Source organism: Vombatus ursinus, unplaced genomic scaffold, assembly GCF_900497805.2.
Source record: "Vombatus ursinus unplaced genomic scaffold, bare-nosed wombat genome assembly UNPS02014772.1, whole genome shotgun sequence".
In the NCBI taxonomy this organism is placed as follows: Eukaryota; Metazoa; Chordata; class Mammalia; order Diprotodontia; family Vombatidae; genus Vombatus; species Vombatus ursinus.
Genome location: NW_020954550.1, coordinates 182,356 through 199,696, shown reverse-complemented (window position 1 = coordinate 199,696; position 17,341 = coordinate 182,356). Strand labels below are relative to the sequence as shown.

General features: G+C 37.2%; 1 protein-coding gene across 2 annotated transcripts in view; it reads right to left on the bottom strand.

The window, feature by feature from the left end:
- Window positions 1–479: 479 nt before the first annotated feature.
- Window positions 480–17,341, bottom strand: part of HMGCR (3-hydroxy-3-methylglutaryl-CoA reductase) — a 33,118-nt gene continuing 16,256 nt past the window's right edge. For both annotated transcript variants that reach the window (XM_027863442.1, XM_027863444.1), the window contains exons 7-20: window positions 15,179–15,285; window positions 14,948–15,064; window positions 14,214–14,374; window positions 13,571–13,818; window positions 13,287–13,453; window positions 11,346–11,540; window positions 9,723–9,881; window positions 9,427–9,584; window positions 6,920–7,025; window positions 4,028–4,198; window positions 3,577–3,717; window positions 3,305–3,463; window positions 2,693–2,847; window positions 480–2,560 (exon numbers count right to left, since the gene is read on the bottom strand). In XM_027863442.1, the coding sequence (XP_027719243.1) occupies window positions 2,506–2,560; window positions 2,693–2,847; window positions 3,305–3,463; window positions 3,577–3,717; window positions 4,028–4,198; window positions 6,920–7,025; window positions 9,427–9,584; window positions 9,723–9,881; window positions 11,346–11,540; window positions 13,287–13,453; window positions 13,571–13,818; window positions 14,214–14,374; window positions 14,948–15,064; window positions 15,179–15,285 (2,099 nt within the window). In that variant the 3' untranslated portion in view covers window positions 480–2,505. The remainder of the gene's footprint in view (window positions 2,561–2,692; window positions 2,848–3,304; window positions 3,464–3,576; window positions 3,718–4,027; window positions 4,199–6,919; window positions 7,026–9,426; window positions 9,585–9,722; window positions 9,882–11,345; window positions 11,541–13,286; window positions 13,454–13,570; window positions 13,819–14,213; window positions 14,375–14,947; window positions 15,065–15,178; window positions 15,286–17,341) is intronic.

Sequence of the window (17,341 nt, the reverse complement as noted above, 5' to 3'; positions counted from 1 at the left end):
GAATACTATTGTGCAATAAGAAATATCAAGGCGGGTGGTTTCAGAAAACCCATGATGAAAAATGTCATCTACCTCCAGAGAGAGAACTGAACTTTGAGTGGAGACTGAAGCACACTTTTTTAAATTTAATTTTTTGGGGGGGGGGGGTTGCCTTTTTTTTTCTGTTGCAATAAACATAGCTAATATGTAAATGTTCTGCCTGACTTCACATGAATAATCAATATTATACTGCTTGCCTTCTCAAGGGATGAAGGACAAGACAATTTGAAACTCAATATTTTTTTAAATTAATGTTAAAAATGTTTTTACACATAATTGGGAAATATTTAATGACATAAAAATATATTCTAAAAAACAATGTAAGCCTCCTCCCTCATTGAAGGCAGGAGGAGCAGTCTTTGTAGCTTGTATTTGTATTCTCAGCACTTAGAACAATGCCTGCTGAAATAAATGCTTGTTGACTGACTACAACAATACAATTCAATTCAACAAAGGTTTATTGAATGTCTACTTTCTTCCAGCCACTGTACTAGATGCAGGTTCTATGACCCTGAGGTAAGCCAATCAATAAAGGTCACTACTTACACTTGATGAGAATTAACTTATTTTTCATTGTTTACTGAAACTGGAAAAAAAAATTCTGTACCAAAATGTATACAACTTAGTAATTGTACAAAATGTTAATTCTGCAAGACAACAGCTGGTAAGTTACATTCACCAAAATGAACACTGAACTAACCTTTCACTGTCAATCCAATGAAAAGTTCAGAGAAATAAGTCACTGGCTGAAAATAGTCAGTCACAAGAAGCAGCTCAAACTCCACATACAAAAGGAGAGGTGAGTCTTTGATAACAGTATCATAGAAAGAAACATTCATGGGTATTACATGCTAATGCAGCATCACTGGAATGTAGCACAGTCAATCTCCTACGTCAGACACCAGCTTTATAAGACCGACACTTAAAACATTAGAACGGACATAATACAAAATAAGGAGTTCTTTTCCATTTATATAAAACTTGCATGTTTAAAAAAAAAAATACAGCATCTCTCTCCAACCCCAGTCAGGCTTCAGTGCTTTTGTGGGACTATCAAAAAGTCTTGTGTCAAGCGTTCTGCAATTACCAACTTCCTGACTATAAGAAAAAAAAAAGTACCTTCCCCTCTGGTGCTCATCACTATGGCTCCTTCATGGGCTGGAAGGCTCACTGGTTAAGTCCTATTTATTCTCCCTCATTAGAAATGCTACAGGAAGTAGGCCAGGGCTTTCTGGACAGCATTAAAGAACACTACTTTACGTTGTCCAAGCTCCAGTATTTTTTCAATGTACAAGTTGATTTGTATTTATTTAACAGTTTCAATAAACTCCTAGCATCAGAGGCATTATTACAACATATACAGTTTGATACAATAGTTTACAAAAAAACTATGAGAAACTGTTTTTAGTTAAATAAATTACAATAACTTTCTTTTAAGAAAAGAAAACTGGCTTAGAGAAAGAATATCTTTTCCCCAACAAACTTGTGTTTCTCAGGCTGAGTTGCACAAATAGACGCCATGTTCCCATACCTGATCCTATCAAACACCCTAATCTAAATGACTATACTTAAAAGGTTTGATGTTCTAAAGAGAAACATCTGTTGGAATTGTTATATTCAAATCCTTCTTCAGTAAGTGGCTCAAAGCTTCTCCTGTGTTTGCTAAAGCTTTATGCAAACAGGCGTGTAATAGCCAATCTACATTTGGACATAGTAAGTTCTAACAAGGAACTTAACAGCCTGTATGAGTAAACACAGTGATTTTTGGTACTTCTGGCACAGAATTGTTACGTATTATGTGTAGCACATTCTGGCAAGAAAAAAAAACTTCAGAAAGCTTTTTCCTTAAAAAATTAAAGCAGAGTCCCCTTCTTAAGAATTATAGCTAAATGCTGCCAAAAATTGAAGTAGACTGGCACCAAATGGAACACAATGGAAAACTTTACTCTTCTTTCTTAAGGTCCTAAGACTTGAGCTTAATAATTTGAATATAAAAATCAGTTACAAGTTTTGATAACTATAATGTAATTGAACTATCACTTTAGGCTAAAAATGCTATTTTCTACCCGGGGGGGAGGGGAAATCTCCCATTGATCACCATGAAAATTGCATATTTACAAATCTCACCAAAATCAAGAATTAGTTTTCCAGCTTATTCTTTCAGACATGAGCTGGTATTACTAGCTGTGGTACTTTGATGCAGTAATACCTAAGTTGATATCTTTCAGAAAAACACAAGTATGCAGAACACTAAACTGTTGTCAGATCTGGAAAAGAAACTCTTCTTGGAGAAGTAATCTTGAATCACTGAAGCCAGTTGCCTCCCTGAACATGTCTAGTTGTCCGCTTGACAAGACATTGCACTGTTGTTGTTTTGTTTTTATAAATTCACAGATTTTCTACATTAGTCCTCTTTAAGATCCCATTCTCATGAGAATATGTTTGAGTCCAGAATTTCCGTGACACTCAAGCTACCTTCTTGGTGCAGATTCCTTGTAGATCGTGTAGATTTACTTTTGACCTAGTAAAACAAAGGACAAAAATGGTGAGACACAAGATAGCAGTAACATACTGGATTATTCTCAATTCATTTTGAACACTGAATCCTGTATGATTTATAAGTGAGAAAAATATACTGAACATGCAATCCTACCTGTTGTGGATCATGTGGCTTTTGACTAAGTGTCCTGCAGCCAATGCAGCCATCAGTGATAACTCCCCAGCCATAACTGTACCACACACTATTTTTGCGAGCTGACGGGCATTTTCACCAGGGTTCTCTTTGCATGCTCCTTGAACGCCTAGCATCTATAGCCAGAGAACATATTTTACCTTTAAGATCATACCAAAGGGTTGCTACTGAACAGGCTTACAAGGGTGTGGGGGATGTCTATATAAGCCCTTACAATAGAACAAATGGCACAGAGATAGCAACCATTTCTCCTACAGAGGTACCATGTGAATCCACTTTGTGGCTAGCAATACATTCAAGTGGATTAAAACTACTCTCATTAGTTCTGCCAATCTATCTTTAGAATGTGTTAAGTGATGACACCTCAGGAAGAAGACTGATTGATTAGCATGACACATCTGTAAACATGCTTGTTAAACTTACAGGAAAAAAAGGGGACAAAATAAATAAAACGTGATGAAAGTGTTCAGGCGAGTTCAATGTGATGGAACCTGGCTATCGTATGGATACAGAATAAAGGCAGGCAAACTGCTTGGGAATGTCACATGTATGTGCTTTTGATGCTTTGTATACCTGCAAACAGGCCTGCTGTGGCAGCAGGTTGGTTCCTCCACCAACAGTCCCTATTTCTATGGATGGCATAGTACAACTGATATACAGGTCTTCATTTAAGGGGCCAGTAGCTTCCATAAGAGTGATGCAATTAGAGCTGCCCACATTCTGTGCTGCATCCTTTAAAAGGAAAAAAATAAAAAAGAATGACACAACAGGAATGAGATATAATACATGCTTTGCCGAGATTCTCAGCAGTAAAACAGAAGAGAAAGCCAATTCAGAGAATTTACCTGCCCACAAGCAATGAAGATGGCAGTTACAATATTGGCTGCATGTGCATTATAACCTCCTATACTACCAGCCATGGCTGAGCCCACCAAATTCTTGCTTATGTTCACTTCAACCAAAGCTTCTGTAGTGGTTTTTAATACCTAGAAAAGAAACAAGTACTTTAAAATCCTCACTCAGAGATTTTAATATGTGCCTGTTTTTTTGCAGGAGTGGAGGAGAGGGAAATGCCAGTCAAAAGGGTATATTGCCCAGACCTAAGAGGTAGGTAGAGCAGAATTCTAGCCCTAAGGAATCCCTGCTTTCACAGAAATCATTAATACATGTCATGTTGCCATAAAGGCCACAATTAAGAAACTATACATCTTTGGTATTATTTTCCCACACATGTAAGTAATCCGCATGAATTTTTCTTAAAATAAAATAGCCTTTGAATCCGATTCAATTACTTACTTCTCTGACAACCTTTGCTGGAATGACAGCTTCACAAACAACAGATTTCCCTCTTCCCTCTATCCAGTTTATAGCAGCAGGTTTTTTGTCTGTACAGTAGTTACCACTAATGGCTAGAATTTGCATTTCAGGAAAAAAATCATGAAGTTTTGCAAGAGCTTTCTCCGTACCCTATAATGAAAAAAAGACACATTAAACCACATGTCATCTTCTCCTTAGCTCACTTACACAGACCTGTCATGAAGCGCTACTTAGACACTTCAAGGGTCTATCATTTCAATCATGTAAGGCGCTCCCTCCACAGGCAAGATGGATAGGAGAGAGAATGCTACCCTTTGGGTCAAGAAAAACTGGGTCCAAATTCCACCGTGGATGCTTACCTACTAAGTCACAGATGGGCTGCAATCTGCATTGGTCAAGTCCCCACAAGATAGTTCTTCACACCGATGAAATGTGTATTTACATAGGTGGCCCCTGCCCTTTCACAAAGATCACAACCCTTCTATGAAGACTTAGTAGATTGTCTTTGAGAACTGGTGGGACCCCAAAATTCATCACCTGCAGCTTCTCTGGACGAACCTTCAGAACTTACTAGGTTGCTCCTTTAACAGACCATATAGTCATAGTCCTTCCTTTCCAGGCTATGCCTAAAGCCTTTTGAGCCTGGAAGGATGTGCCAAAGCTTGCGTTTTGCTGCCTGGACCTTTAAGAACCCTCAACATCAACACAGTCATTGGTGTAGGATTTCAGTTGTGGATACTGACATAAATATTCTGACTTACAGCCATCCCATACCCAGGGAACCACCTTAGTGGAACTCTAATAGTACATATGACTACTTGAACAAAATGTATTCTGTATATGAACTACAAAGAATAAACAGCTGTTTTTAGGAACTATTCCAGTCACTAAATACATAAATCCTGCATCCATCACCAATTTTGCTTAAGTCACCTTTTTTTTCCCCCTGAGCAGAACAAATGTGTCCAACTCAAGTAAAAACAGTTCTCTGTGGGTAGCTATGAACACACTTTGAGCTGTGGTTCTCAGAAAATACTTCATTGGTATGTATATGTATCACAGATGACTCACTTGAACCTAATAAGTACTGAATAAGTTATTTCTTTAAGTATACTAAGCTACTGCCTGGTGGCCTTTCCAAAAAGACTAGCCTAGGATTAACATTTCTTGCCTCCATGCCTATTCTCAAGCTGTCCCCTACTGCCTAAAAATTCATTTCCATTTCCCCTCATGAAACGTACCCTGATGCCCTCTACAGGAAGGACTTATCACATTTTCATTTGTACAGTTATTTGAATTTTTGTGCTACATGACTGTAAATCCCAAGGACACATTTTAGTTATCTTTTAATATATTGCAAGGAAGGTGAATTTTAGTGTGTGTAAGGGGGATTTTTTGTTATTCTTTCTTAGTTTTCTTCCCAGGATCCACAGTCATAACAATCTCTACTTCCCAGGTGTTACATATGAGTTCTCACAATGATGGTTCAAAACAGTTTCTACCACCCCTGCGCAGTAGATATAGGGATGAAGTGACATAAAATTGTGAGACAATTGCTGGCAATGTGCCTTCTTTGTCTGCTGCAAAGCAAGTGGGCACTGGTCAGTGACTAGGGACCTCCATAGGAGTGAATGTGTAAGCTGAATGCAGTGCGAGCCTTGACCAGCCCCCATCAAGGCTTGGGAGGGGGAATCTGTGTGTTTGCCTCAACCGGCCCCCACTGAGGCTTGAGGGGATTTAGGGGAGTATAGAGGTGTGCTGGTCTTGATTGACCCCACTGAGACAGAGGGGTTATTGCCCTCCCCTTCACACCGGCCCCTGCGAGAAGGGCTGTTAGGGAATGCTGTAGGAGTTGGTGCCCCCATTATCAGCAAACTCCCTTTGAGAAGACTAGACTAGAATAAATTAAGCTTATTTAACCCCATATTATGACTCCATTTCTGTCTTCCTGTCTGACCAGATCAAAAGTGAACCTGCTAGTGAGAGAAGTGCTAGAAGCCCTCCTCTGTCTCTTACCTAAGAAATGGTGTAGTCGGTGTGTTTACCTGTCCAACATATATTTATAATATACTTGGTGAATTATAGGAATAATAACCCTTACATTGCAATTGATTCTTAAAGAGTAAATACACACACTGGCACTTTTAAAGCCCTATGTAAATTTAGGCACTGTTTTTCCTTTCTTTCTTTAACTTCATTATGAAATAGGCAACCATGAAAAATCAATCACTGGCCCAACCAGCACATACGGAAATATTAAGTAGGCTAAGATATGTTGGGAAAATAAAACGCTAGTCAAATACAGTCTTCTTGGAATAATATGGGCAAACAGCAACACATGCTGATGACACTACAAACACCCCTTGAAGTCTCCTAAATCAATCAACATCTGCTAAAAGCTTTTTCTATGCCAAGCACTGTGCTAAGTGCTGGGGATATAAGGATATACTTCAAAAAATGAAATAAAGCCTACTTGCAAGAAGTCTACATTCTAATGGAGGGGAGAAGTACTTATAAAAATAGAGAAAATTAGATACAAATCTATAACAAAGTGATTAAACACAAGATAATTTGGGAAAAAGGGCACTAGCTGTTGAGATTTCATGCAAAAGATGGTGCTTGAGTGATGTCTTGAAGAGAATCTATGTAGTCATCAGAAGGAAGGATCCATTCTTAAGATGATGTATTTGAGATTAGTGTAACTTCAAAATCTTCTGCCCAGTTTCTTTGAGCAGAGCTCTACTGTTTAGAAATGATGAAGCACCAAAACTCAAGTCAAACTGAACAACCGCAAAGAAATCAAACTGAAATGTGCCTCACTCTGTGATGGGTACACAGTACTGAAGTCAAACACGTAACTCCAGAACATACCTTTGAAATCATGTTCATTCCCATGGCATCCCCTGTCCTGGACTGGAAACGGATGTAGGCATTGCGACCAGCCAGACTAATGTGAACTTTCTGAAGACGTGCAAATCTATAAATGAAATCAGCAAAGAACATTAGAGTTGAAAGAGGTCTGAGGACTGATCTACTTCAAACTCTCATTCTATAGATGAGTCACCTGAGGCCCAGAGAAATTCAAATCATTAACAAGCTCCTCTTCTGTAACCAAGTGAAATCCAAGAGACTGCCTCAACTGTGTCTCATTCACAGATGACACACGGGCTAGAAGCAGATGTACCAACAGGAAGCAAACAAAAAAAATGAAAACTAAAACATACTGGCATCAAGCCTGCTTTGTTCCTAGGTAATTTGCTCTTGTACAGAGATTTCATTTTCTAACTTCCATTCTCAGTACTAAAAAGCAAGCAAGCTGCCCACACTAAACGGTACAAATTCAGCCGTCACCTCCAATAGCGCTTTCCCTGCCATCATTCTTGGTGATGTCAAGATTCATGCTGCAGAAAGACCGTAAGACTTTGGTATTGGCTTTCGTGAAGACCACGAATGGATTTCTTATTCCCAAATCTGATGTACTCTTCCTCCTACCCTACCCTGGCCACCCTCTTTATCCTCCTTGACTTTTGCAACATGACACTGCTGACTACTATACTTTGCTTTTAAAAAACAATTTTTTACTGATATCCTTTGTTTTACTATTGCCTAAATTTCTCCTTGTATCATTGCCTCTTCCACATTCCCAGAGAACTATCCCTTGCAACAAAGAATTGAAGAGAAAAAATTAAACAAAAGCAATCAATACATTGGAAAAAAATCTGACATTATATGCAATGGTCCAACCCCCATGTAGGACTACTCCCACTCCAACGTCAAAGTCTTCAAAGGGGTGGCGGCTAGACGTTTCAGATTATTCTTCCCACCCTTTGCTCCCTTATGGGCCTATATGACCCCCTCATGTACTCCACGTTTCTACTAGCTCTAAGAGGCGCTTTGCTGACTCACTTCCTGGCTCCTTATCCTCCTGCCTTTTAAACATAGGTGTCCTCCAAGGTCTGTTTTGGTTCTCCTTCTCTTTCCTATCCTTTCTCACTTGGTATTCTCCCAGAACTTCAACATCACTTTCATGAAGATGCAGATGACTCCCCAACCTTTTTCCTTAATTCCAATCCATAGTTCCTAGTGTCTGTTAGCTAGCTTCACCTAGTCAAATCAGCGACACCCTCTAACATGCCCCAAACTGAAATAATCCTGCCCCCCTCCCAAAACCGTCTCTCTACCTAACATTTATTTAAGCTGATGGCACCACCATTCTTGAGTTAATGAGGCTTGTAGTATTTAAGGCATAGAAGAAAAAATTTAGAATTACAGAACCTGATTTAGAATACCAAGCTGTTACCACCTGTGTGACAACGGATGTCAATTTACCTCTCTGCCTAAATTTCCTTATCTGTAAAATAAGGCAGCTAGACAAGATGAACTCTAAAGTCTCTTCCAGGTAAATATCCTTATGAACCTATTAGCTTTCCTCACAAACCAGCTTCTCATCTTGACTTCTCCTTACCTTTCCTGGAGTCACCTAGCTTCACGATCTTATTTGAGATTAGTGTAACTTCAAAATCTTCTGCCCAGTTTCTTTGAGCAGAGCTCTACTGTTTAGAAATGATGAAGCACCTCACTAATTAGTTGCAAATACCAATACTGATTCTACTGATTGATTGTTCCTGGCACCCCCAGTGTGCCACAGCCATCATCGAGACCTTCATTCCCTCTCATCTGGTCTGGTACAAAAGCTAACTGGTCTCTCCCAACACCTCCAATTCATCACGTGCTGAGCTGCAAGATTAATCTTCCTGAGCACAACTGTCATCGTGCTGTTCCCCATTAAACCATTCCCATGATCCTCACAATGTTACCAATTCGATAAGGTCAAAATTCCTCAGCCTATGTTTCAAAGGTCTATATTATGTCATGTGTCACCTTGCAAACTTCAATTTCCTCATACACAAAATGGGAATACCTGACTCAACTTCCAAGGACGTAAAGTGCTTTGTAAACATTAAAACACTATAAAAACATGAGCTATTATTATTATAGCCCCAACCTGTCTTTAGAACCTAATATAAAATCTTGTAGGGTAGGTGCCCCCCAAAGAGAACAATTCTAAAAGTCAAGATTCTCCCAGAACAAAATAATTAATAGATCCAAACAACACTTACAAATCACATGTAACAATTAAAAAAAAAAACCCAAAACTTGCTTGCCTACTTCCAGAGAAATAAATAGGCTTTGGCCTTCTTTTCCCTTGCTTTCAATTACTATTACCAAGTTTATATGAGCATCCATCTCCAAAAACGATTAACATCATACAATCTTAAAGCAGCTATGATGGCAGCTAATGAAAGTATCTTCAACCCTCAACCGCCGCCGCCCCCCCCCCCGCCCCCCCCCCACCCCCGCCACTCTCTCTCATTCACCTGCTGGTACCGTCAAATTCTTCCTTTATTATTTTAAAGCCTTCAGGACTTTCAAGCCACGTCTTCATCTTTGCAGAGTCACATGCACTGGGAAACCTTACTACAGGTCCTCGAGTCATTCCATCTGCTAGAACACAGCTACTTGCTCCTCCACCAAGCTAAATCAGGAAATAAGAAGCCAATTAGACAGTTTATCATTATTAAAGATTCACATGTTAAATAAGGAAAATAATTCTTCTGCTTGTGTCCAAACTGCCCTGACTGCCTTGCCAGGGACAAATGAAGAAGCTACTTACGCATATCGCTCTACAACCCCTGTTGGTACTGGCCACAAGGCAGCCTTCAGTGGTGGCCATTGGGACCTGGAATTCTTTTCCATCCAGATAAAGGGGCCCTGCTACTCCAACAGGGACAGGCATGTATCCAATAACATTCTCACAGCAAGCTCCCATCACCTAAAAGGTCAAAAGATGCAATGAAATACTAACGGGATTATAGTTACACACATTCAATTATACTACTGCTATTTTCTCAATACATACCATCTTTTTTCAATTAAACTCTTTACATTCATTTTCTTAGTTTGTTATTCTATATATAAAACAGAAATAGAGGATTTGTACATTCATTTTTACATATCATAAGATGGCTCCAGAGAGTAAAAAAGCTGTTCAGCAATCTAGAGGAGCACTCCCCTCCAAATACAGATGATGAACTGAGGTCCAGTACAATGATTTGCTCAACATACAAGTAGTAAATGACAGAGGTAGGATTTGCACCCTAGTAACTCCAAAGTCTCCTCATTATGTAGATGAAGAAAATAAGGCCCAGACAAGTTAGTTAAGGGACTTATATAAGGTCCTGTAAGTAATAAGTGGCAGAACCAGAGATTTAAAACCAGGTCCCAATTCCAAATTCAGTATTCTTTTCAGTTGTAGAGCAAAATAATACACTGTAATCAAATAAACCAAAAATCCTCCTCACTTCTCAAATTTAGGTACTTCTTGAGTCATCTGCTATTTAAATTCTCTAAACCATCAATCTATAAGTCAATGACACATGCACGCTTCACTGTCCAATTCCAAACCATTTTACACGTAAACTAACTCTCTAAATTTAACTATGTAAGAACAGGTAGAGAAGAAAAAAAAGGGATTACTACAGGTGTGATCTCCTAACTACTCTCTTTCAACTTAAACTTCACACAGTTAGCTGTTCATTCATGTGGGGTTTTTCTAAACCTTAACAATCTCACATTTCTAGGAAGTGTAAGCACAAAAGCTCAATGATTCTCTTATCTGGTCAGACAGCCAGAATCAGTAAGGATTATCCTAGAGCTCCATCTAGCTAGAACAATCAGAATGGATTTTGAAAAGGCTAAATAAATATCTTTGGATCAAAATTAAGCTTTTCTATTTAAAATACATATGTGTATGTTTGTATAGATAGATATCCATATATAAGTAAATATTCTCCTTTATTGAAGAAAATGTGTATGAATGAATAGATACATACATGTAACTGAGGAACATAACATAGATGTACATACTAGTTACTCAATAAAGGGGAATATTTGCATATATATTAATATCAGTATATATACACATAACTGATAATTACAACTCATCAGTTAGCATATATACACACAGGTACATATCTGTTATTCAATAAAGGGAAATATTTGCTGGATGTGTGTATATGTAGATATGTATATACCCATATATAATAGTTGGGGGAAAAGAAATACTGAGTTTTTCAAGTTGTATCATAGATACAGCATCAAATGACATTAAAAATAACTTGGAGAACATTAGCTGTTTACAAAAAGACCTACCTATTATTTATATTATGCAGTCCAGTTAAGGAAAAACATTTTTTAAACCTACAAAGTATAGAAAATCTCTGTGAAAACTACTTACCAAAGAATAATTATAATCCCTGTATGGTAAATACTCTAATGAAGAGGGTTCAGGAAGCTTCTTAGACAGCATTTGTCGGCGAATAGACACACCTCGCTCATGAGTTTCCATCAAAGTTTCCAATTTGTAAGCTGGAATATGTTTAGCATTGACTAATCTGATGATCTCAGCATCACTGAGGAATTTTGCACCTTTCTTTGAACAAAAAAAAAAAAAAAAAAAGGGAGGGGGTGAAACTCCTAAGTTACACTAAAGGACTTTAAACCTCTTTTTCCTTATGTTATCAATAGCAAGGCATCTGATATTGACGTATAAAGTTCTTACAAAATGAAAAGTGATAATAAAACACATAAAAATATCACTGAAATTTTGGAAATACCTGGCCATGGTTATATTACTATACTTAAGGAAGAAAAATGTTCATGGCTTGGCAGTTGTAGGTGAGGCTATGCTTAAAGGATTGTGATGCCATTCTTGTGTGTATTCCCTGCACTGAGGGAGACTTTAAGAGAACTCAGCCTTTGCAAGGTGCTCTATGTCTAAAATCCTGCTAATAACCTTTGAAATCAGCCAAGATGCCAAGTTTTGGGGTCAATCACTGGACCCTAAAATCGTGCTAATAACCTTCTTCAAAATTAGCTAAGATGCCAAGTTTTAGGGTCAATCACTGGACCTATCTGCTACTAGCTCAGCAGAATTTACCCGTTTTTGCTGGCACAGCCTTCCAGAATTTAGGGTCACCTCCAACTATGAAAAGGCTCCAGAAAAAAAGACTTTAGTGGAGAAATGCATATGTACGTTCTGGAGTGTAGACTTAATCCAAGGTGACCTGGTTAATGTTAGGTCTGGGGAAGAAGACAGAAGGAAAACACAGAAATCTACATTTCCACTAAATCAGTAGCACTGAAGATATACAGTTATTAGCACACTTCAAATGTATGGGTGATGCCTGTAGGAATTATGAAGGAGAACATCCTCTATCAGATCTTAACAAGATTTAATAGCCTGATTTTTCTGGCTAACATCAAGATAGCCATTAAATGGAGTTGGACCTCGGACTCATAATGATGTAAATGAATACAATTTCACACGTCATGGGCGACACAACTAGTTGAAGTATATTCATCAGGCAGCATATTTTCATCTTAACCAAAATGTATGCATGTTAGAAAACAAATCTAGCAGCTAAACAATCAACACACTATTCATATTATGGAAGTCATAAATCTCAAAATGTGCCCCTTCATATGATCAAAATAGTAAAGGAAACTCATGTTCTACTAATTAGACCAGATAGTTAGGTGCACACTATTAATGCATGCCAGGCTAATGGGTAAAATTCTCACATGTAATAACTTAAGAAGGAGTAAATGTGTAAATAGAATTGATTTAATTTAAAGGATCAAATGAGACTGTGAATGTGGAAAAAAAATTGAAAAGTTTAAAGCATTACAGTAAATGTAGGGTATTATTACCTTATACATATGTGTGTGTGTTTAAGTACCATAACTGCAATGAATATTTACACTGAGCTTTTTCTTAGGCCTAGAGATAAAATAGGAAAGATAACTTACACATGTATTAAAGAAAAAAGGATTTGTGTTTAAGAGAAACTCACCCCCAACTAAACACACAAAAAAATAAAGACTATATTGAATATCAGCCCCACAATTTAGCTAGAACACAATCTTCTCTCTTCCGCATGGCCAGCTTCAGATCACGTTGGAAAAACATTGTGTTCCAAGGGCAGTAGGATGAGAGAAGTACACCACTATCAATAAGCAATGTATTTTTATCATTTCAGGCTTTAAAAACGTTTGATCTTACTCACACTTCTAAACAACACAGTGTGAGGATGATCACACAGTATGTACTCAACTATCCTGAAATCAGGAATTTCTGCCTAAAACAAGATTGGAAACTGGTGGTATTTTTTCTTACCTCTGCATTTTCAAGTATCTGGAGACATTCTTCATTAGGACGGGGCTCAGTGGGTAGTTCAATTTCAGGCTCAGTGTTTGATGATGTTGGATATGCAGCAGAGTTACCCACAACAAATGTAACCTTTGATGTTTCAGTTTCTGCCAAAAAGGGCTTTATAACCTCAGCTATTTAAAAATACCAGAAAAAGTCCAACAAAACTCAAGTTTAGTTTACAAAAATTAGTAGCATACAGAACTTATCAACTACTTTTAGTACTTGAGAGAATGTAATTTTCTTTATACCTTTTCTCTCCTTGCTTTGCCCAGATTCCTCTTCCATTTCACTGAATTTCTGCTTATTTCTGGCCAATACAGGTTCCCGTCTGCAACAGGTGTCTGGAGTCTTCTTTTGAATCATCACAGGAGATGTGATGGGGTTTTTTAAAGAGAGTGTAGACTCTGTTTCTGCCTGTTCAAAGAAGATGTACTTGACAGCCAAAAGGAGAGCTAAACTAAGGGTGATCATTTGTTCAATGTCCATACTGATCATCCTAAATAAAAACAAGAAAATTAGTGTTAATCTTCACTAGTATAAAGTTCCAACTAATAGTGCAATATTAGGACAGTAGTGATATGATAAAAACAAGTGGCTATATGAGCTGTCATTTGCATCAGCCTGAAAGAACTCTTAGTGTGGGAGTTCCCTCTACCAACACAAGCTACAATCCATCTAGAACATATTTATGGAGTTCAAAGTAGTTACCTGAAATGCGCAGAACTTAACTGACTTGATCGAAATCACATAGCTAATAAGTGTCATAGGTAGGATTTGAACCCAGGCCTTCCTGACTTCAAGCCCAAGACTCTATTCAACATAAACGCTACCTCTGTGAACAAACATGACAAAACAAAAGAAATATAATAATTCCAGTAAATGTTAACTTACCTAGAAAGATAAAATTGCCAGAGAGAAACATTAGGTTCAATTCTTTTGGACACATTTTCATCCAGTCCTAAAGCAACCTTAGAATTTTCAGCAGTACTGTTCTGAGATGATGGATCAGCTATCCAGCGACTATGAGCATGAACAAGAACCAAGCCTAGAGACTGAAATGGGAAAAAAAAATTTGTTTCGATAGTGAGATTAGCTTCATCTATGCAGCAAAGTTAAAGAAGAATTTTCTTTGCCAGAACACTGCCAGAATGGAGGTCCCTGGAGCCCCGAAGAAGGTTTTTCCAAGTAGTTTTTGCCAAAATGTTATACTCTCCCACTTATCTACACGCTGATGGAGATTAAATTTTTCCTATGTTCAATAAATGAATAAGCAGGAAGGTTTCTAATCTCACCTCTCTCCTATGAAAGGAAAATAATAGTCCTCAGACCAATAGGCCTCATCCTGACTCCAGCTATATGCTATCTAAAAAATTTGTACCAGCAAGCTACTAAAAAGGCCATACGAAATATAACAAGAATTGACAGAATGATGAAAGAAGTGACACAGAAAGATTAATAAATGCAGGAAGGAGAAAAAACAGAACAGAAAAGAGGAAAAAAAAAGCAAGAAAGGGCAAGTATATGGGGGGAAATGAAAGAAAAACAGGAATGGTGCAGAAGATGAAGAAAAAATACACTGTATGGAACACAGAACATTTTTCTTTTAAGGAAAAAGAAAAACTTACCATAATCATTTTGACCCTCTGAGTTACAGGATTTGGTTTATTTTCTTCTTCTTCTAAAACACGGGCAAAATGACTGAGTTGCCATATTGGACGACCTTCACGACTTTCCCGAGATAGCTTAAAAAAAAAAAAAAACAACCCATCAGGTCACACTACGCAGAAAAGATTCTATTTTTGCAGCTAAAGCTATAAGAAATCTCTTCCTGCCATCAACACAGCAGCCACTCTTACCTCCAGTACCAAAGACACACAAGCTGGAAAGAATGTCATGAACACAAAGTAATTGGCAAGGACTGACATGCAACCAAAGCAGCACATAATTTCAAGTTGTCGAACACCTGTTTGGAGAAAAGGGAAAAGTTTGTATTTAGAAAGTAACATACTAGATGGATTCTGAGGTCTCAGAGTTTTGACTTTTTTTTTTTAAACTGAACCTATGATTTCATCTGGTTTAGTCAGCCATAAGTCCTTACTCTCTAACAATGCAGATCAGCACATTTTTGGTGACTCAAAGTCAAATTAACATTATTTATGGTTTTTGTATTTTTATTTATTTTGTTAAACATTTTCCAATTACATGTGTAGCTGTAGGAGTGTGACACCACTGGCCTAGGACACAGACTATATTGTATAGTCTATGTCCAAAGCAGGATTTGAAAGTAGGTCTTCCGGATGTCTGGTCTCTATCACTATGCAACAAATGCCTCTTTTAACATTAATAAGTTTAAGTTAAATTACATAATACACTAAAGATAAAGGCTTTCCTTGCAGCTAAAGATAAATAAAAGTCTTAGAATAAGCTTTTTCACTGAGGAACTAGTCACTCAAGTCTAAATGCCAATGTTCGCAAGATGGAATGAATAATTTTTGTATTCATTAATGAACTTCATTAGCCCTTTCAATGAATAGCACACTTGATCTTCTCCTTCACAACAAGAGTTATCAAACTTTCTGCCTCTGGGTCATTCAATTGAGATAATAAAACCCCACAAACATTATTTATCTAACTCTTCCTATAAGTCGCTGAAAACAAAAAATCAAGATAATATGACAAACCGAAAAGAACAGATATTTTAGAGAAACCTTTACTACTGAATTTAATCAAAAGTACAGCTTAGTTACTTACAGGAACCGTATGAAATGTACACCATCATAAAAATAAATGAGGTTTATTATTATGAAAAGCTGAATTTCAATATGTTGTATATGTAATTTTAAAAGTCTTTCCATTTCAGTTATTATGTGATAAACTCCAAGGAAAGTCATGGTAAATGGCTACTTAAAATTAAGAATGAAGTTTCTGCTACAAATTGCTTTGATATATGACAATCTCAAATAAAAAAAAAATTGTAGTTATGTAAAAAAGCTTGTTTTGATGTCCTTTACAAACTGAAGCATGTGAAAATACTTTGAAATGTTAAAAAAAAATATGATGCTGATATAAGGTATCATAAGGAATGCTTGCAAATGTCCATGTTATTATTACATGCCAAAATTTTACGGCTTACCATTCTGAGAATTAGTTCATCTACTCAAAATTTTTGTTGTACGAAACAAAACCTTATACAAATTTGAGGCAAATCTATATTTAAGCTCTCACTTGCAATCTTGACCTGAATTGTGGGCAAATTTAAGAGAATGCTTTTGATATAACTTAAATATCATACACAACCAATTCTTTTAAAGTGGCATTCCCAAAAGCCATCATTTTTCAAAACTAGAACTATCAGAAAGTGAGAGTGCCACTTACTATTTAAAACACTACTATATTTTCATAGCCATTTTTCTGCTCTTGATACCAAATGCCTCTCCTATCCTACTCATTTGAATATTCCTTCTCCAAAGTGATTATTAACAAAATGAGCTCATTTTTCTTGTCCTGAGCCTTTCTGCACCACTTCATTACTGCCATATATTCCACCAATGCCTTATTTTTCGAAGAAAGTACTACATTCACTCTTTTTTTACCTTTAGTTACAAAATCCTGCTGGTTCTAGTTTTAACATCTTTAAAATTTGTCTTTTCCTGATTAGCCTGTTTAGGTAACAAGTACTTTCTCCTCATTTCTCAGGTTCTCCCTTCCATTAAGTTCAAAATGCCTATTATTTTCCTTGCCCACTGCTTTGATCACATAACTTAAACTCTTACACTAGCTACCACAGTTTTTTTTTTTAAATCAAATTCAAATAAGCAATCTTTGGTGTTAAGGTACTCAACTAAGCCCCTGTTCCAAACTGTCCAATTTCACTCCCTATCATTTTCTCTTGGTGTACTTTTATTTCCTTTAAGTCTTCCTTGGCCTTTCAAGGCCTTTCTAACAGAACAAAATCCACTCAAGCACTTTTTGGCTGGGACAGAACATTTATTGTGACCAATAGATGTTTGGTGGGTGAA